This window comes from Antedon bifida, chromosome 1 (assembly GCF_963402885.1).
Source record: "Antedon bifida chromosome 1, ecAntBifi1.1, whole genome shotgun sequence".
NCBI classification, from domain to species: Eukaryota; Metazoa; Echinodermata; class Crinoidea; order Comatulida; family Antedonidae; genus Antedon; species Antedon bifida.
This window is the reverse complement of record NC_136226.1, coordinates 1,371,877-1,395,262: the sequence shown is the minus strand read 5'-3', so window position 1 is coordinate 1,395,262 and position 23,386 is coordinate 1,371,877. Positions and strand designations below refer to the sequence as shown.

The 23,386-nt window shown below is 33.3% G+C and overlaps 1 protein-coding gene across 2 annotated transcripts in view; it reads left to right on the top strand.

The window, feature by feature from the left end:
- The first annotated feature begins 1,489 nt into the window (after positions 1-1,489).
- Positions 1,490-23,386, top strand: part of LOC144837029 (Krueppel-like factor 6) — a 29,842-nt gene continuing 7,945 nt past the window's right edge. The window contains exons 1-2 of one of the 2 annotated variants that reach the window (XM_078692021.1): positions 1,490-1,643; positions 18,602-19,187. In XM_078692021.1, coding sequence (XP_078548147.1) covers positions 18,614-19,187 — 574 coding nt within the window. In that variant the 5' untranslated portion in view covers positions 1,490-1,643; positions 18,602-18,613. Of the gene's footprint in view, positions 1,644-7,389; positions 7,759-18,601; positions 19,188-23,386 lie in introns of those variants that run through there. The other variant, XM_078692014.1, reaches the window with a different exon arrangement.

Here is a 23,386-nt window from a genome sequence, read left to right as displayed (position 1 = left end):
TTTAATTAACCAATTATTATTTTGTTCTTCTTGTTAAATTCACTAAAATAACATGAAGTGGATACTGCTAACATTAGAGGGCGCTAAACAGAAATTCACAAGTCACAAGAAAACGGATCCAAGATGAAGTTATATTAAAACGACAATGACGATGTTGATGATGACGATGATGATGATTACGATGATGATGTCAAATGATGATAATGTTGATGACAACGATGATGGTAATGATGATGATGAGTGGTAATGATGATGATGAGTGGTAATGATGATGATGAGTGATAATGATGATTATGATGATGATGAAGATGATGATGATGATGATGAAGATGATGATGATAATGATGATGATAATGATGATGATGATGATGATAATGATGATGAAGATGATAATGAAGATAATGATGATGATGATGATGGTGATGATGATGATGATGATGATGATGATGATAATAATGATGATGAAGAAGATGATAATGATGATGATTAAGATGGTGATGATGATAATGAAGATGCAGATGATGATGGTGACGATGAAGCTGATGATGAAGATGATGATGAAGATGATGAAGATGATGATGATGAAGATGATAATGATGATGATGATGATGATGATGAAGATGATGATGAAGATGATGATGATGATAATGAAGATGATGATGAAGATGATGATGACAATGAAGATGATGATGATGGTAATGGTGATGAATATGATGATGACGACGGTGATGATGTTGAAGATGATAATTTATTTATGATGATGATAATGAAGATGATGATGAAGGTAATATTGATAAAGATGATGATGAAGATGATGATGAAGATGATGATGAATGATGATGATGATGTTTCGATCATGATAAATAAGTAAATGATGATAATATAGATAAAGATGATGATCATCAGACCATGGTAATGATGATAAAGAAGGTGGGAATGATGGATGATATTGATGTTAATGATGGTGATGATGTTGATGATTATGATGATGTTGCTGATAATAATAATAATAAAAGTTTATAATTAAGATGGTGAAATAATGATAATAGGATGTTGAAGGCCTATTATTAATAGTCTTAATACAGTAATACTAGGTGTATCTATTTATACAACAGTAATAGTAATGACAACAATAAACATTTATGAGACCAGACTCTAAAATAATTAAAATATACATACATAAAATACAAAAAGTAGTATATTCTAGTTCTTCTTCTAACGTCTACAGAATTTTAAACTCAATTTCTGGTGCAAACCAGCAGAAAAAAAAATGTGTAAACAACAGGATAAAATGACTAATGCTGGAGAAATATTTAACGGTACCTGGAGAAGGAATCTTATTAAAAAGAAGCAATTGCATAAAAATTAGCATTGTTCCGTCGCTCTCTATATGAACTTTTACCTTCAAGTTCAAAACGTTTCTCGCGCGCTCATGAATATTCATGATGGGTGTAGACTCAGTCAGCGAATGAACTGATCGGTCGCTGATCGACTATTGAAATTCTAGTTAGTACCAAGTACGCTGTGAGCTTATATTAATTTCGAGCCTTTTTGTTGATTTTTACAATGATATTTTACTTGATAACAGTGGAAATGTATAAAACTACACATTTTAAGGGATATTCAGTGGTTGGAAAACGCAGGTATGTTTTTAAATTGTTTTTATTGAATGTGACGTTCGCTAACTGCACTGTGTTCCTTCGTAACTCGCTTGTAAACAAAGCGATTTTGTAAGTTTCCCTCTACCAACGCCCTATTACGCCACGACAGATTTTTTCCACAGAACAATACTAAAGCAGCGTTATTGGTAATGATATCCTATATATGTGTATAAATATATGATTGTTTAATAGAATAAGGGAACGCAAAGGAAAAGAGTTTATATATTATCTAGGCTATGAAATATACTATCCAGTTCTATGCCAGATGAGGCCATCGTACCATAGGCCTAGCGCCACCAAGATACGTTGCATATCGGGTGTGGTTGGAAATTGCGCGATTATAAAATTCATCACATAACATTCCGAATTTCTAGTTTATTCTTTATTGATTTAAATTCTTAACTCCTAAAAATAATTTATTAATAATAGAACTGGTGTTTTTGTTTAAAATTGTGTTGAAAAGAGGTTTATTACAGAACTATAAAACATGAATTATAACAACGAATATTTAGTTTGAGATTCTTCGCCTGGAGGAAGTCCAAGACGATTCGTGACATATACTAATATCTAACCATTGAGCAGCTATACAATCTGACTTGATGATTGTAGGCCTACTCTACTATATGGATAATAACATACAACATGTTTCTTTGTTTTCTTATTATTGACATTATTAAGGAATTGGTTAAGCTTATGTAATGATAGCTAAAGTAGGCCTATTGGTGAAAGAGGGTCTGATGAGGAAGAGAAATTAAGGTTTAATACGTCTACATCATAGATTAGATTTTTATTAACATTCCGTCTGAGAAAAAACCCAGTATTTCAACAGTCTCTTGTTCATGATATCAGTAGCCCTATTGGTAAGACAATTGGCTGGAAATCACTACGGGATGTATTCTCTTGAAAAAATGTATTAATTACATATTTCGTGCTTACAGAGAGAAATCATTACTAAATATTAACGTTAAACCAGGGCGGTACAAGATACTTATGCTACAGTATTTTTACAGTTTGTAAGCCTAGGCCTATACATGGAATTTGTTTAAATTGTGTGCGCGTTGATTTTGTTAGAAAGGCGCTTAATAAATAAAATTAATACTATAAAACTCTATAGTTAAATTCAAATAATAAAAATGTACACCAACAAAAAGGTGCCAATATTGACTAAAACCATAAACTACTACGACGTATTGAATGCTAGGCGTGTGCTTTTATATGTCTGGTCATATGGAAATTTACAATAGATGAATATTATGTGGTTCACTGCATCCTGGGAGATTTTGGGAAATACCCCCATTAGTGGTATTGTTCTTATGCGGCCTGGTCGTTGCTATGGGATACGTTTTTAACAGTATAATGAAAAAACCACAGAAAAAATATTTATTTGCAGAAAAAATAATAAAAAATGATTTAGCAATAATGGATCGGAAGTCTGAGAAAAGTGACATAATTTGGTGACATGTCAATAATAATAATTCCTGTATTGATGCTGGGTCTTAGGAATTCATGATATGTTTTTCTAATAATTACTTAGTCATGTACATATGCACATATTGCAAGTTCATGATAAACAATAATGTTTTAATAGCCAGTGCCTTTAATAAACAGGTTCAATAGACCAATCAATTATAGTTTTTGTTTTCAATGATGTGGATAAATTGATATGTGTTTACTTTAAATTCACTTATTCATTCAAAATAAAACAGTAGGCCTACTTAACATGTTAAAGGAAAACATGTGATCCGCGTTAAGTAGGCCCACAACATTACATCGTTTATACGTGTTTGAAATTTAAATATTCTGTTTGCTAATTAGGCCAAATGTTACATATTTCCATTAAAAAAATACTGAAATATAAATTTTAAAAGTCTGTCCTTGTTAGCAATTATGATTCAACGTGCGTCGAAAATACCTTTCTTAGAATCGTTGACGTCTCAAACACAAAACGGTAAACTATTACATAATCTAGCCTATAACACGATGTCTGAGCTCATGATATCATAAACTATTATCATTTGATTAGTACATTTATTTTGTAATTGTGTTCTTACCTCCGTTCGTGAGCACATACTTAAACGTGGATGGTATGTTGAGTGTGCAGGCTTGTTGTCGGTTTATGTAAATTTACCACAAAAAAAAAACAACTTGTTTGACGTTCACATTTCAATATATTATATTTTATTTAAAAAATTGTGTGACATTTAATATAATATTTTTGTAGCAAAACCAAGAAAAATAGCATCGGAAATATTTAATTTGTTTTGTTTATATTGCTGTCTGTTGATGTGAAAATAAATATACAGATACTGTATACATACACACTCGAGGCACTTCAAACGATGATGATATGACAAGCGTTAAAATTGATATAGCGCCCTCTATAGTTGAGTACATACTTATTTGGGATCTAGATAAAATACGGAACTGTTATTCTTCCCTGCTTGCTTGAATTCATAACTTTAATTTGATCATAGACTTTTGTTTTGTTTTTCAGTATGAAGTCACTAGCATTAGCATTAAGTAAATTATGTTTTCTTACAAAAAATACACGATGGTAATAATTGTTTAAAACGGCACTAAATTCCGTGTAGATAGTCTACCGCTACTCACACACAAAAACGTCTATTTTCAAATTAAAAACAAAGTTCTTTCAGGATATTAGTAATTACCTGTTTTAATTATCTTTTAAGTGCTTTTCAAATATCATTTAGATTTTACATTTTAACTCTGTATTTCCCTCCAGAATTGTGAACAATTGAATAGTTTGGTGAGCAGGAATATACAAGTTTGTACAAATGTCTTTTTTATTTAAGTCCCACCATTCGGCGTTTCGATTTTTGTATGGAATGAAAGTACGGTGATTTTTATCTAAATACTATTCTAATGGATCCGATTTAATATAAAATATATCATCGTAGAAGATATTTTGTATTCGATTTAATGAGTTTACGGAACATTTAGCGCCCTCAACAATTAAACAACTTTATTACGGTATTCATTACTCACATATTATCCACAAATACGTGTTTTTTTTACACAATTATTTTCTTAATCTTTCAAACCTTGACTTTAAATGCATTCAAATACAAATCCTTTTAGTACTATAATAAGCTTCCGGGTTTGATCAACTTTTTTTCTGTAAAGCGGCCATTATACTTCCGCCCACAAACATATTTGTGGTTTTATTATTTTACAAAAATCTTTACAATATGTACACACAAGAATACGTCAATAAACATACATACACAAACCTACGTAAAGTGACCTTCACCATCTATAAAGGAAACCCCCAAACTCCGTGTTTTGGGGTTTTTAAGTATGATTAAAGGCCAATTTACACTGACGAGCGGTAATGGTAATACAAATATAGAATCTATGTTATTCCTTATTATGACCATCAACGCGAAGGATAGTACAGATTCTACTAAGCGTGGTTTCCACTAGAGACGCAACGCGCAATGCAAGCGTGTTGACCAATGACAAGCCAGTGTTCGAATAATCTAACGCTTTAGTCAAATCACTTGAGTTACGTCCTTGCGTTGCGTCGCTAGTGGGAACCAAGCTTTACCGCTCGCCTGTGTAAACTGTCCTGTAGAGCTGAGATTATAAAATCATGGCGAATTCTCCATGACATAAGTGAATGTATAAATGAAAAAAAAAAACAATGGACTTGATAATGTGGGCCTGGATGTCTAATAAGGACGCTGTCGAATAATGGTTCCGGAGTGTCTTACCGATTGGCTATCCGGAAATGGGCGATGCCTGTTTGGGTCAAGAAGGTTATTGTTTTGAGAGGATGTAGATCCTGAATTGTTTTCCGTTATTTTCAAGTTGATGCTCATCGTTGTAATATTATTTAGCAATCGTATAAACAATCGTCGCACAGCCAAGGTCCTACTGAAATACGTTCTGTCAGTTTAAGTAAAATATGAGGTTGCAAAAAAAAAAATACAGTAATATGCGTGTGACTTCATTTTATATTCCGAGGGTGGTTCAGTCGAAACTGATCATAGGGGCCCTCACGATGTAGGGGCCCTCACGATGTAGGGACCCTCACGATGTAGGGGCCCTCACGATGTAGGGACCCTCACGATGTAGGGGCCCTCACGATGTAGGGACCCTCACGATGTAGGGACCCTCACGATGTAGGGACCCTCACGATGTAGGGACCCTCACGATGTAGGGACCCTCACGATGTAGGGACCCTCACGATGTAGGGACCCTCACGATGTAGGGGCCCTCACGATGTAGGGACCCTCACGATGTAGGGGCCCTCACGATGTAGGGACCCTCACGATGTAGGGACCCTCACGATGTAGGGACCCTCACGATGTAGGGACCCTCACGATGTAGGGACCCTCACGATGTACGGACCCTCACGATGTACGGACCCTCACGATGTACGGACCCTCACGATGTAGGGACCCTCACGATGTAGGGACCCTCACGATGTAGGGACCCTCACGATGTACGGACCCTCACGATGTACGGACCCTCACGATGTAGGGACCCTCACGATGTAGGGACCCTCACGATGTAGGGACCCTCACGATGTAGGGACCCTCACGATGTACGGACCCTCACGATGTACGGACCCTCACGATGTAGGGACCCTCACGATGTAGGGACCCTCACGATGTACGGACCCTCACGATGTACGGACCCTCACGATGTACGGACCCTCACGATGTACGGACCCTCACGATGTACGGACCCTCACGATGTAGGGACCCTCACGATGTAGGGACCCTCACGATGTAGGGACCCTCACGATGTACGGACCCTCACGATGTAGGGACCCTCACGATGTAGGGACCCTCACGATGTAGGGACCCTCACGATGTAGGGACCCTCACGATGTAGGGACCCTCACGATGTAGGGACCCTCACGATGTAGGGACCCTCACGATGTACGGACCCTCACGATGTACGGACCCTCACGATGTACGGACCCTCACGATGTACGGACCCTCACGATGTAGGGACCCTCACGATGTAGGGACCCTCACGATGTAGGGACCCTCACGATGTAGGGACCCTCACGATGTACGGACCCTCACGATGTACGGACCCTCACGATGTAGGGACCCTCACGATGTAGGGACCCTCACGATGTAGGGACCCTCACGATGTAGGGACCCTCACGATGTACGGACCCTCACGATGTACGGACCCTCACGATGTAGGGACCCTCACGATGTAGGGACCCTCACGATGTAGGGACCCTCACGATGTAGGGACCCTCACGATGTAGGGACCCTCACGCCGGTGTGTGTATGGAATACAGTACACATTTTACACTTCTGACGGGGTTTTCCTAGGCAATGTAAATGAGGTACACGAAATATTTCTAAATTCCTTTACAATATTTCGTATTATTGTAGTACTGTATGCAGTCTATATTTAATAATAAAATTACATGGCCCAAATAATTAATATATAAAGTACAGGGAACATCAAAGATTGGTTGAATCGTTAGAAGCTAATTGAGCCATATAGATACTTTCACTTGTTTTTAGTTATTTTACGATTGACTGTGTCATATCTGTATTACTAATAATGATGATTTTCAGAAATTAAAATCGAGAAATTAATACTAAAAGGTTATCATTTGACTTAGATATCGAAAATAATAAATTTATATTTTAATATCGTTGTAAAAAAAAATGTGATTTAACTTAACACGTCACCGCTGTGGATTACACTACCAGTGCGCTGATTGGTCAATTGTGACCTGAGTTACTTAGATGGCAAAACGCATTTTGATTGGCTATCATGCTAAGTAGCCGGTTGATTATGGATTCTTTCGATTCACTATGCATTTCTATGTTAGTCATCGAAGCCAGGCTAGCTAGGACAGCGTTAGTAGTTTTGTAGGCATTCTAGGATTTTCGCAACCCTTGGACGGTTTATAGCCTTCATAGCTCCTACTATTTTCGCTCGTTTGTTGGCTCATTGACTTTAGTGTGCTTTGCACCTAAGTTTGCCTGCAAAGATGGATGTTTTGCCGAGTGGTGGGATATTCAAAGAGTTGCAGTTGGTCCACGATACTGGTTACTTTTCGGCTTCAAGCTCACTGGAAGAGGACTGGCATATCGTAAGCTACTTTTTTTCTGCCACTTGGCAACTAATATGACCATTAAAAATAAACAAATAATGGAGTATAATACAGACTTTGTAAATTAGAAATCTGCAGTACGTGGAATAAAACCGGTACATCATAGGACGTCATCACCACCACCATCATGAGTTAAGTGACTAGACTTAACCGGTTCAATGCAAAATCATAGATGGTTTTAATGTTTACCATTTTTGGGTTATAAAACTTATGTTTATGCCACTCAGTCTCAAAATAGTCAGTCATACATATAGTTGTGCAAATGAGGCAAAATCAATGCAATATTTAAGTGCCTACCAGGTAGTTTTTCATAGTAGTGTCATACAAACTGACACCAAATTATTAGCATACATACTGTATGTACTGTACAATTCTATTTCTGGATTAAAAAATCATGTTGATCTATAAAAAAATATATGTATAATCTGGAATAAACAAGAAATCATACGAAGAAAAAAAATCTTGGCTTAAGCTGTCGTGTTGAAACTATGCCGGGTTCGTTGGTATTAATAGTAAATACAAATGAATATAATGATATACGTAATTTTATTGCATTTTTTAGTATCACTTTAGTACAGTAGGAAGTGTTTGACTTTGAACACCAAACTAGGAAGTAACAATAATTTTGACCTATTGTATAAATCTACTTGTCAAACCAAAGTATAATAACTATTTTAGTTCCTTATGAGAAAACATCTGTATTTTGTGTATACAGTATATTTATAACATAAATGCGATTGGTACTGCAATAGCCGGTTTACAATGTGACACCAACTCTAGGTCTTGTAACAGCATGATACCAAGTTTATTATGCTTCAGTAATTTTACAACCCTGGAAACTTTCCCTTCCAAATTTATATGCGTCTTTGCCAATGTCATGAATACATGCATTATGCTGTAATAGTACGTAGTTATATGCATAAATTAACATTAATGACTGTACATGATTATTAATTAATTTGTATTAATTATAATTATCTAAAATTAAGTCTAGTAGTACGCTAAAAGAAACAGATTTACGGATTTTATTGAAACATTTTCATAATTACATTACTTTCAAATTAATATCAAATGTTATAGTAAATTAATATTTTTAATTTATTCATCAATAATTTTTGATTTTACACCAGTGTACCTGATTTCATTATGGCTGCCAATCCGGTCTATTTCAGCTCCACTTATTCGCTATGAATCAAACTTGGCTGGTTGCCAGAACTTAGCTCGTTCATAATATCCTAATATGCAGTCTGATGCCCTTATATGGAAAGCGAATAAATTAGCAAATATTTGACCTCCAAACAACTGCCAATAATCGGTTTGGTTTGATTTCTATAGGCATGGGCACGGAATGGTTCTATAGCCGAGTCTAGGGGATTCATGTTTTTTTGCCAAACATGTTTTTAACTCTCAACCCTCTTGTCCCAATTTTTTTTTATCTCCTGGATTTTTTTTCTCTTTTTATAATGGTATTTTTTATTTAGAGTTTTTTTAAATAAATGAGAAATTTATATTATTTTAAGAATTCAGAATTACACATTTTTTTTGTAGGATAGTTATTTCCAAAGGTTATTAAGTAATATAAATATTTATTATGTGTCACATCAGTCATTACATTTGTCACATGATTGGAATGTCACTTAACTTGAATCATTTAAAATGTGTTTCTTTTCCTAGTACTGTACACATTAATGAATTTAACATTTCTGATTTTGATTATTTATTTATTAAAAAAGATATTTATAGTAAAATAATTATCCTTCCATGTAAATTGTTCAAGCCAATATTTTATTTTAGATACAAAATATTTATATTTTTTATGTTCATTCAAATGTTTCAGATACTGTGCTTATCAAAGGCCCTTGATATTAAATATTAGGAACATCTCTATTCCGGGTAAACCCCTTATAAGGGGACACTTTCCTGTGAAATCAAGAAAGGGAAATATTAAGAGGATAATTTCCTTTACTGAATGGGAGTCAATATACCCCTATTAAATAAATTTGGGTGTTTTATGGTAATGTTTAAATAACACCACAGTACATACTTGACAAACCCCTATTACAGTAAGAAGACATTTCTATGGGCCCCCAAGTTGTCCTCTTTATAGGGGTTCTAGTGTTGTACTATGAATATGTAAGATTTAACAAGTAAATCCATATTACTTTACATACTTTTTGAGTACTGTAAATACTACAGTATTACACTATTATTGAAAAGCACTATTTTAAGCATTTTAGGCACCTGGATATATACTATAGTTATTGGAGCTGTGTGAATTAACAGACATACCAGTATTAGAATGGTTTGAAAGGATTTGTTGGTCCCATTCATGCGTTCCTGCGCTCTTGTGAACGCAAACAATGACCGTATTATATCCTTTATCTGTTTATACTCAATAGTATACATTTTTGTTTTCATGAAAAATTCCTGATTTAGAGATTCAAGCATGAAGAATAAGTGAATTTGTTTGTGTTATTTTGATGCTATCAAATGCCAGGCCCTGCGGGGGTTAATAGCGAGGGATTTTGTTAAAAACAGGGGGCCATTCTTATGCAATCAATGCCAAGCCCTGCAGGGGTTTATATCGAGGGATTATGTTATAAGTAGGGGGCCATTCTTATGCAATTGAATGCAACACTCTGTAAGAAATTTGTTTAGGAAAACAGCCAATGAGAACCAATGAATTTAAAGATATTTCCCTTTAGATTCCATAACTTTCAAAACGTTGAATCTTGCTGGTTTTGAGTTCACTCTTAAATTACCAGAATTGTTTTTTCAATAATCCATTACGTGGAAGGAAATAGTTTCTTTCAGTTTAATTGGGTTCAGAGAATGCGTATGAAAGTCTTTAAATAAACAGTTCTAAATAAACCGGACTGATTTCATTTTTAATGTCTTTAAGACAATTGATATGGATATACAAAGCGATGAAAGTAAACTATCTTCACCTCAAATACACCCGTAGCCAAAGTTGTAAAATGTTAAAAGAACCCTTAAATACAGAGCAACTTTTCTTTACTTTTAAACCTTCTAACTGGACCACTACGTTACTGAAAATGCAATCCAGTCAAAAGAAAAAATAAATAAAATCTCCAACACATTCATTTGCCTCTATATATTATCATTTGATCATATCCTTTAATCCATACATTCACCATTTGACTCCAGTTAGCTCTGCAATTGGAACGAGTGAAAGCACATCACATGGCATGCCTCACTTTTGAATCATTAGCCTATTTTAAGAAGCCAGAGATCGGAAAGAAGACCTCGGGCTGGTGACTAGAATTCCATTTGCGTGTTGCTTACATTCATTGGGGCAATTAGTGTCCATTATTCTCGGACAATTCTTAGTGATGTATGCCAAATGTGTTTACACACTTACCAAGACCATTTTAGGAATATCGGACATCTTGCCTATGGATGCTACAATTACTATATAAATTGAGATCCATTAATATACTGTACAGTGTACCTTGCATGCATAATACAGTAAAGTAAACCCCTTTCTACGGTTCATTTCAAACACATTTTTATTGATAAATTTGAGATGTCCAAGGAGAATAAATGTATAATATAAAATGCACAGCTGTCAAAGACTGTCTACTAACTATTTATGGTTAAAATAAACCTGTTTTCATAATGTACATTTCTACCAGCATTGATAAACAGGAATGACAGTTAACATTTTCTAAATTTTGACTGGTAATATTGTGATGTTATTCCTCTTTGGTAATGCGAAGTAAATTTCAGTATTTATCATCTAAGTGTAATGTTTGGATTAGGCTGTCTATGGAATGATATAATTGAGATCAAATATGATCGTCATATCATTGCTATAGTAAAAGTGATGCAATTCACATTTGTCATTGAGGGTGTGTACAAGGTTACACTTTTTAAGGAACTTTAGCATTAAATAATGCTAAAATGGTGTACTGTACCTTGCACATTAAATCCTACTGTAACTCGATGACATTGCTTAAACTTAGACTAGAGAGAAATTGACTAATTGCGCATTATTAGGACAGTATTAATCCATATACTTTTTGCACTCAGTAATATTAAACCATACTTAGACTTTACTGATGTATATTCCATACTTAGTGGATTCATAATTATTCATAATACAGAAATGACAATACTCTCCTACTACAGTACCAATTCTAACTTTACTTACTTTATGAGTGGGTGTTATAATAGAACTTGGCAGCACTGTAAATGGGTCAGTTTCACATTCCATTCCTGCACTGTGTAACTTGATCATGACCTCCGACCTACAACATACTGGGTATGGAATTCTCACTTATTCTACAACCTGTTGGGAGTGATTCAAACACAGGAAATTTAACACTTATTTATGAAATGGTATATAATTCTATTTATTAAATTTGTTAAAGTCTACAACTTCATAATATGAAAATATTATTAAATATGAATACTAGATCTATACAGTATTACTTAGGTATTACGAATTAACCGTAGAAACATCGGGTAATATCATTTCATATCGTCATACAGAAATTACACTATTATATGAGGAATTCTGAAGGATGGAATACTAAATAGTAAAATGATGGTACTTTTCTACAGTAGGTTAATTGAAAATTTATTTTTAAAAGATAGTTTAGATTAATTTAACAATTTGGAAGCAATAAAATAGAATCTAGAGTTTCTTTTATTAGTATTTTCTATGAATAATGAAATACAAGACTCTAGGGAAAAGGTTATCATTCAATCAAACACGTCATTTGCATATCGCTCTTTTTTTTATAATAAAGGTGACATTTTCTTTATTGAGCTTGGATGAGAGAAGCTAGTTAAAGCGTGTGAAACTGTGTTTGCAGTCGTTGTTTTTTACTTGTATAATTACGTTCGCAGGTGATAATAACGGAATATTGTCCCAATGTAATTTAAAGTAGATGCTTAATTATTCTCTAGTGTAGAATTAACACAACTGACTAATGGAGTTTGCCAGGTCGTACGCATTCATTTTAAGGCTTCATAATTGCTAATAGACAGCATATGCAGACTGTATACTCTGTATCACGTCCCTCAAAATGGCGTCATACATCATCTCCTATCTAATACTGTACTCTTTATGTTACTGTATAATGTTGTTTTCAGTTGTTATTTTTAAAATGTGAATTTAAGTCTACAATGAAAGTAAACATGTATCGGTTGCAGTTTTGTTGTCGCGGTCTTGTTTTGTCTAACTCGTATTAAAATTAAAGTAACTGTAACTATATTTAAATAAATTTAGTGCAATTCTTATTTGTTATACAATTTTATATCCAGGTTTACTGTTTATAAATTCATAATTAAAGAACTACAACAACTTGTATTCATCACACAAATATGAAAATCTGCAAAACCCATCATATTAGTTATATTAGTGTCAATATTAACCATCGGTAATTTAATTATGGTAATTTAATTCATATGTAAATAGATGACGCTGAGCTAGTTGGGTTTTAGCGTGGAAGTGAATTATTCAGAGTGACGGGCGAATTAGTGTTTGGTATCATGGGTAGGTAAAATACCAAGTGGATTTTATTGACTTATCTTCCCAAGGCTTTTAGGTCATCTAATGCAACTTAAGACGAAGAATTAGATGATGTACTGTAAATGATTAATTTAAAAAGATGATGCATGTGTACTCATACATTATGTGTTAAAAGCACATTGTATGCTCAAAGGTCATTCATCATCACATTATTTATTTATTTCACTTCTCTAAACCAGTCATTCACTGATAAATTTTTCCCATCTCATGCAATTTTCAATTCCTTTTCTCCCATATTGTCCAGTTAAAAGTTCCCAAATATTTCTTGATACTGTACAGAATCTCTAGTATCTTATTTTTTTGTCTTCCAAGGTCCAATACATTCTACCTGCCTACTATACCCTGGAAAACTGTACAGTACATGTGTATTGTACAGTCTGTATACTGCATTCATACTATGTAAAATACTTTGTTCAGTTTTGAATAAGTTTGAATGCAATATACAGCAGATGACAAAGACAAGATAGCTCAAAGGTTTTGATTGTTTTTCGATTATTTATCCACATTTTCCCTCCCTCATTCTAGTATCGATGAATGAATACATGTTGGCACTAATCCAAGCAGATGCATAAAAATCAATAGGGCTGAAAAAAAACTGCAGATTTGTATTTGAAATTGCGTGTGGTGTACAAATTGCAAATTAAACCATCGGACACTGGATTATCTATGGAGCAATTTACTTGGATTATTATGTTAATAAATGATGATAATGTCCATATTTCATTTCTGGTACGCCAGGCATTAAACAAATTTTGGCATATTCATGGAAAATATGTCGCATTTTCAGCTTTAGTAATGAAACAAAATTTCACATTTATTTGTTTGATGCTGCAAATTTTTTAAATACTGTAGTAGCAAATTTCATAATGTTGTAATTTAATAAATAAATGATATTCTAAATTGTTGAAGTTAAATGATGAAGTTTGTTGAGATGCTTTGACCTAGATACTTTACTACCAATTTCTCTCAAGGCCTAACATTCTGTAGTAGTAGTGTTTTTATTAATTTTTACTGACCAATTTGGAAGGTTTATTGTTACAAAATTGAGATGGACCCCATGGGTAACATAAACAAGCCTAGGGTGTAATATTGGGGTCAAGCTAGTTACAATCATAATATAGATACAGGTGGGACATCACCATCCAGGGTAGTATCAAACAATTTCACTTTCAGTCCCTGGAAAAAATTATCCCTTTTAAAAGTAAAATGCTTATGTATTTTGTATAATATATGCGATATAAACATTGTAAACACATAACACATAACACATTGTAAACACATAACTGCTTGTATGAATGTATACATAATTTTAACATCAACAAAATTATTCAACATTATTCAACAATGTTTACTGTACTGTATTTAACTGTATCTTGTCTATATATTTTCCTTCTGGCCCTGTATTATTTTTAACTATATATACTGTACATGCATATACTGTATGTAATACTTTAACTATTAACTGGCATTATACTGTACATGTATATTATACAGTAGTACTGTAATACTGTACAGGGCATACATGTATATTATTTTTGCCTGCTTCTTAATAAAATCTATAAATTCATAGTCAGCTGATGATAGAGTTGACAATACCAGCATGTTGGTGCTTGTTGTATATGATTCACATTCATATATTTGAGGGTTGTCACTTTTGACAGTTTAAACCTACCAGGTAAACTTCTGTCATAGAATCCGAAAAAATAATTCTAGAAACGAAAAAAGGGGTAATGCAAGACTTTTTGCAATTAGGAATTTGAAATAAATGTTTGCAATCACAAATATTAAGTTCTTAGTATCATATTTGGTATATTTAAGCATGAGATGCTCCTTAGGGGTCAACCAAATGTCAGTTAATCCACTGCCCTTGAGATTGAGATCGATATTAACATAGCTAGTCTACAGTACCTTGGTCAGATGGAGGAGATTACAACATAGCACTCTTCATTATTAAGATTTCCCTTGAGTTTAGAGGCGTGATAACGGTAAGCTTTATATTAAAACCTTTGCTCAAGATTGATTATTGCAATAATGTTTGCAAGGAATAATAATTAAAACTCACGAAAATCCATAAAAAAAATATTGTTTCATGTATTTTTGTTTAATGTATTTTGTTTCTCTGTTTCTCAACTCGATATGTTGGTGGCCTGTAGACACACAGGATTAATAAAAATATATGTGAATCGATCAGCGGTAAAAACGCAAGCTTTGCATCAACCAACCAATCAAAGTCATTTTTATTGATTAGCGTTTCATGATTAACGTACAGGCTTCATGTTTTTTCTGACATTTCTCTAATAAAAGCTTTTTAAGAAACTGCACTGAAAATTAGAATGTATTTTGTTAGTGAAAGTTGATATATTATGACAGGATCTACAGTAATGTATGGATATGCAAGTTTTACTATTTACTTTACTACCGCAGCGGCACTAATTCATGAATACGTCTATTGTAAGCACATGAAGGTGTGTACCGTTATGTTTACATTTCCCTTCGTTAAACACTTTCACCCAGTTTCAAGATTTTATAAGGAATAATACTACAATGTACATAACTACAGACTAAAATGATATCATTTCAAAAAATCTTGTCACAGTTTTTTCCTTATTTTTGTTACTGTCAGTTTAATACTCTCATAATGAAGTATAGAGAACAATTAGGTTTTATCTGCAACATGTATTTTTGGAGAATTATTTCTGGATATGTTTTGCTACAATTTAAATATGTTCATTTTGCTATACTGTATCTACATTAATTATGGTTTAGATCCCCCTATCCATTCCTTCGTTTTGTGCTATTATTATTTATGTATGTTTATGATTATTCGAATGGAAATAAAGAAAGAAGACAACAAAAATGGTGTTTTTTTAGAAACATAAATCAGAACAAGTCTTTGTCTGAACTTCGTCAAATGACTGGTTCCAAATGTCAGTTTCTTTATCATTCTACTTAAATTGGTTTGATTTCCTTATTTTTTTACTGATAACATGTTACTTATACTCGTATTTCATACTTGTTTTATTGTGTAAAATCAAATTAAAAGCATTTAAATATGAGATAAATTGAGGAACTTCCTGAACCACAGGTAATAATCTTGAGCAAACATATCATATTTTGTATTTGCGTACAGTATTACAGATTTTGAAATAATTGTGTAATCAAATAAACTGTAATTTTATTAAACCACCTTAATATTACATTAAATTATAAGAAGATTGTATAGTAATGTTCTTACAATGTTATTTTATCTCCTTACTTATGCATGAATTAATTGATTTTGTTTTTAATATTTCAAAATAAAAAATAATCGAGAAACGTAGATTGATTAATTTTACGACAGAGCTTTTTAATTAAAGAATGATATGTTTCTGACAATAATAGAAGAGAATCCCTTAACGGAGATTTTGAGATGGTCCCTGAGTGTTCAGACTATGTATGCAGTGAGTCAACTCCATATTGATCTTTAGCGTTATTGCATGCACGACTTTATCTTGTCTACTTTTAGATTACAATTTTTGTCGCGTCTGTACACCCATGCATCACGAACGCACATTCTCGCGGGAATCGGTAATGAATAAACCGAGAAAATAAATCTTTGGGGATTCATGTTGGGTTTCTTCCTTATATAGGCATGGTCTACAATATTGATTGATTGTTTTGGATGAAATGCAATTAAAATTCTATTTAGATTGAGTGGCATATTTTACAAAGTCTTTAACAAAGCGATGCGGGATCTTTTGGTAAAGAGCACCTATATATTCAAATTATTATTATAAAAAAGAACTAATTAATAATAATATTATAATGATGCAGTACAGTAGTAGGATGACATGTACAGTTTATTGAAATGTGATTGTACACATATCATTACCACATAGTACTACAAACTTGACAAATAAATGCTATTTTTTGCTGGTATCCCATGATTCTAATGTTGTTTTCACGGATTTCGACAACAATACAGAATTCAATTTTCATTTTCCAAATAGTTTCCGGTATAATAGTTTGGTTCTTAGAATATTTAATACTACAGGAGGAATGATCTAAACAAAATAAGTTGTTTGTTGTTACTTATACTATATTAAAGTGGGTTAGAAATATCCCATTTTAAAGATCTTTTGTTGTTCACCAATGTTTCTAGGGGGTGGGGGAAATACACCCCTGGTTTTATTAATTAACTAATTGTTTAAAAATTGACTTGTGAATGAAATTAGGTCATATATTAGTTTGTCCAGGAAGTAGTTAATTATATTGTTTTTGTTTCGTTTCTAGTTTAATAATTTACTTAGCTAATTTGAGATTTATAACCACACTTCCTCATTCCACAACTTAAATGATACTATATTTAATTCAAACAACGTGCAGCATTTATTCTTTTTAATATTTTTTTCCTTTTTAATATTTATTAAAAATAGTTGAAACAATTCAGCTCAATGTTGCTTACAATGAAGAAATAGAAATTGGTTTTTACCAACTTTATATCGCCTAGTAGAAATGTAGGCCTACACATGTCGATGCTAATTTCGTTTCCTCCCACTTTTTAGCTTTGATTGCTTATTTCCTGAACTTAAATGTATTCAAATTGCTTAATTAGTTTGGTTGAACCAAGACTCAATTCTTGGGGAGTTACATGTGAAGATAGCACAAGATGCAATAAACCAATGTAAACAACATTAACAACATTTCATGATATTTAATGTTCCCTACTACATTGTTACCTCATCCAAATGTTATTTTATTGTGTTGAAAATACAAGGAATTTTTTAGACCACTACATTAGCAGCACCATTTACAGTTTGTAGGAACTTAAGTTTCTATTAAGTAAACAATCAATAGAGTCTGTTAATATTTATTTAGTGGTGTTTGTACTTTTATTGCAAACAGACCATGGTTTCTTATTTAAATTGCCGTGTACTTAAGTGCTTATCATTAGTCATCTTCGCCCTATTCAAATAAGATATATTGTGTTACGAGACGAATGGTGTTTGGTGGAATGTTTGGGTGTTGGTATTTACCTTGTACTAATACACAAATTAATAAACTATGCATATATAATTATAATTTACTTGTTTGTATGCAGTATCGTCATAGAGCAGCCTATTGTTTCTTTTATGATAATTACAGTATGTTTGCAATGAGCAATGCTGGTGACATTTACGATGTTTGAGTGTTAGGTGGGAGACAATGAGGCCTACTATTTGAATGATTTATTTTTGGTATATTTTCAAAATAATTTAATGTTAAATTTAATTGTTCTTTCAGAATTGTTTGGAAATGGAACGATACTTGAAATCGGAACCATGTAGGTCACCAAAGGTCAAAGAACCAGAAAATCCATGGAATAGATTCTTAATGAAATGTTCAGATATTGACCAATCAGCAAGTAGCTCAGATTCTGAATTAAATGACAGCAAATTTGATACAATTAGTCTTAGCTCTAGTTCCAGCAGTATTTCATGGGATAGTTCAGGTGAACTTTCACCTTTACCCTCAGCATCCTCATTAACCTCCGACCCTTTTAAAGCAGAATTCAAGACCTTTAATTTAGTGGAGAATAGTTTAACACCGCCGTCATCGCCAGAACTTAGAAAAACACTTTTACCAGTAGCTGTTCCTGTAACTACGTTAACTGTTAATGTGGTGAATTCCGGTAATGGCGTCTTGAATCCTGGATTTCGAATGCCTTCACGCGGCGGAAGGACTATTTCACAAACTCGTAACTTTACAAAGAAAACTGAGTCGTCGCAAGACGACGATAAGAGACGCATTCATAAGTGTCCCTTTAATGGTTGTAGGAAAGTTTACACTAAAAGTTCACATTTAAAAGCCCACCAACGCACACATACAGGTGAATATTTTAACTTTATATATAGTACTGTAGTGTTATTATAATATTATGTTTAGTTTCATTGTTTAATGTTGTTTGTTTCCATCCACATATCATAACCCTATTATAGTATAAGCTCATACCAAATTTGGAATAATTTTCAAGCAAAATCAATAGAGGCGAACAAATTACAATTCATGGTGAGTTGGTATAATACCAATCTTTTCTCCCAAACCCAACATCATGTTGAAGTGGGAGGTTGGCTGTACACTAACATGAATACAACATGTTTCTATGTTCTGGTAGTTTTACAATACTTTACATAGTTCATGACCCCATTCTATTCTTAGTTCTGTTACTCAGTACAGTGAGACTCTAGGGGCAATGCTATCATTGTATTATGTCATACAGTACTCAGAAGATTTATTTTCTGAGAACTCTTTTTCTAAAGCAAAATATTTCATTGAAGATAAAATATCAAAAATAGCCACAAGTGGCAATTAATTTGAATCCCCTCAAAACTGCTTATTTTGTTGGAATTTGATTATTAATACAGTTATATTGTTTGCATATTCTACTGCATGTTAGTGGTGTACCACAAACTTTATATCATTTATTATCATTCGTAGTATTACAATGCTGTATTCATCAATGTTCTTAATTGCATTGTACTGAATCGATTCACATTGTTGAAATAGATTTGCATAAAGTACAGTGATTTCCTTTTAGCTATGCAGTAATAGACTACCAAATTGAACTACACACACTATCTATTGACAAAATGTTCAGTGAATTATCGTGGTCAATAGATAGTGTTTGATCTAGCCAGTAAATTTAATTAACGCAGATATTAAAATCTAGAAGCCGACTGGTTTGTCAATATCGTGGCCGATATTCCTGGCAGGATATTTTTAAGCGCTCAACACAAGCTTTGACGTGCCCTAGAAATTAGTGACAATGTTAATATAAAACAAATTAATCAATCAAAATATCTAAAAATGAAAGAAAAAATCCTGTCATCGTTTCAGACTATAATGTTTAGTGGCATTCTTTGAATTTGTTTGTGGTTACCAGGGCAACTTTACAAACAAAATGTGACATTTAAGAATGTTAAATGTCTAATAAAAACAATTGGTGGCTCAATAGGCCACTTAAGCAGTACTTGCTGACATGTTAAGCAGGCCTTCATACAGTACAGTGAAATTCATTATTGATTGTAAATGATAGAAGTGAATATACAATTTCAAAATATATGTAAATTCAAATATTTTATTTTGTATTTAAATTTTAATTATTATTCAATTGAATAATTTCTTTTCTTGGCCACAATTAATAAAAAACCTATCTTGAATTAGTGCTAAACAATACCAAGTCTAAGGTAAGAGTCATTTCAGCGCATCATTACCGATCTCGTGAGATGGGCAGTACAACTGCTATCTTCCTTAATAAACTTGATGTACTAGTGCAAATGATATATTACACAAGTCTGACCTAAAAAGTATTGTTTTGATACATAAAGAAAATAACAACATTGAATTAAATGCGGTAATGTTCTTTGTATTATTTAGTCCATCTAACCAGAACAGATGGACTAACGATTTAAAACAAAGAACAGTTCTAATTAAATTGCTTTTTAAACGGCCTAATTGTATAGTACAGTAGGTTAGCAGACAATTGGACGACGGATGAAAAAAAACAGATCAATTTTACATAAGTTGAGCTTGTCTGGTTTTCCATAGATTTTGTTTTCTATTACGATTTAGGAAAGAGACCTTTATTTAGAGATTCCTGGTTCCTAGTGGATTCATACGTAATCACAAAGGTGTAGGTAGATTTTAGGCTCGGTTTGTGGCTTAAAAATAAACCCAACATGACAGCGTGTAAACCTGATTTGCTACAGGTAACACCCTGGTTTAGACTAGTCATACCCGTATTCACCAACTTAAGTATTTCCTTTAAAATATAGTACAGACTTTCACTTAATTCAATAAATAATCAAGAATTTCACTGAAGTGATATTCACTTTTTGTCAGTAGAATTTTCCCTTAGCCTACAGAAGTGTGAATGTTGAATATGGCCACAGGTAAAGTATTATATTTTACTACAGTCAGTAGTCGGCCATTTTGGTTTCACTATTACAGACCGAGAAAAACCGAGTTTAGATATTGATATTTCATTATGATATTGTAACATAATACATTTTACTGCTTGGTGTATTCAACAAGACCTAAAACATTTGTGAAAGCCCTCAGGTGGTGCCAGATTAAATTACAACATTTCAATAAAGAACTAACGATGTAAATTTTTGAACTTTTCGAACAATTTGTTGATTTTAAAAATTGTATAAACAGCAAGAGCTTTCAAAGATAAAACTGATACCAATGTACTTAATAGTTAGCCAACCTTTATGGTTCTTAAATATTTAAGTGATAACGGAGACCGATAAGAAGCAGATCGTATTTGTCAGGCCTAGATGTTGAGAAAGATTTAATAGCATTCGAAACGGCTGATACAAAATGGTATTATATGACAAGCAAGCGAACATAAAATTCACACCATGTATTCAGGTACCAGAGGAGAATTCACATTAGTTTAGACATGGTTTTGTGAGGGGTTGCTTGACAGAAGGAACATAGTTAGGTAGAGGATAATTTAGCCACATTTATACAGAGCTCATCATTTGTAGAATGACACTATTCTGCCATAGTATGTAATACAATTCCACTATTACACAAATATTTCCACATATTTCAAAATCCTAAAATTTGTGTAAAACTAGGTCAATAGTATTATTTTCATTTGTCTATTATTTTAGCCTTGAAGTGGGTAATTTACATTGATGTAATGTTTCGGACAACATAACTGTTTTTGTGTATATTTACCTTAAATTGGATTTTTTCATGGTGGGATTTTATAAACATTAACAGTGAAAGTTTCCAAATGTTTATCTTTAAATTAATGCCCGATTCTCACAAAAAAAATTGTGTAATTTCAAGATAGATTTAAATATGTGTATCAATAATAAACTCTTCTTCTTCATCCATTCCCAATGATTAATCACTTTTCCCAATGGATAATAAAAGCTTGAGTAAGTAATTGCTCTAGATTTCCACAAGGGTCAATAGACAATTTTAAAAGCTTTTGCGCTGGGAATTTTTAGATGGTATACTATAAAGCACCAATACAAAATGTCTTATTCACATTCACACAAGTGGTCTTATTATCAGCAAGGCCTACTTGATGAATGCATTCTTTTAGGCATGGCGTTGACAATTTGTATTGGGTTCAATTCAAGTGTTTAGCCTTTACTGATTATCTCTAATATTCATTAATAAGAAGGCTAAGAATTATCAAGCCAACAGATGAGTAATGATGTCCAGGAATGTTGGGAATTTGTTGATTAGGTTTATAAAAAAAAATTACAGAGATGAAACTACTGTAAATATAGTATATCAGCCACGAGAAATAAAGTTGTAAGGTTGTGATTGTAAGGAAAAAAAAGGAACAATCCCCTGTGCAGGCCACTGGGTTATCAAAGGCCTCTGTGAAAAAGTGGTCAGGTTGAAACCTTACCAACCATACAACTGGTGACTACGGCCCTGTATGTTTTACAGAAAGATAGGAAGTAGGAAACAAAAATAAATTCTAGTACTACTGTAGTAAAGAAATCTATTCCAGAAATCTTGGCTTGTTTCCCACAACATTTTTTATGGCATCTGTCATCAAGTGTGTTGTTTTGCGTTGCTAGGAAACATGATGTGTACAAGAATTTGCCAGGCTGTTGTATGTGTTAGTTTTATTATATACTATTTTCCCAGGTGAAGCATTTCACTTTCCCACAACACCCCAGAGTGAGTAGAAATCAGGTAGCTATAACTTTCACCACCTTGATCCAGGGACCGATAAAATAGATCCAGGGGCCAATAAAATGCAATCCAGAGGCAATACTCATCTTAGCACATCATTGAGATCACTTAACCATAACAAACTCCGCTTGATCCCACCACGAAAAAAGCCAGGAGACACCCTAGAATTGACCCGAAACCAGCTTGGGACAACAAGTTTATTATCTATCATGTTGTGTTTAAGCGGCTTTCGAGATACCATTACACAAGTTTGATGGGTGATAGAATAGCGCAAGTGGTCCATCACCCACGGTTTGGGAATTCCTCATTCTTTAAAGCTTGTACATTCTATACTTCTTGGATAACACACTGATA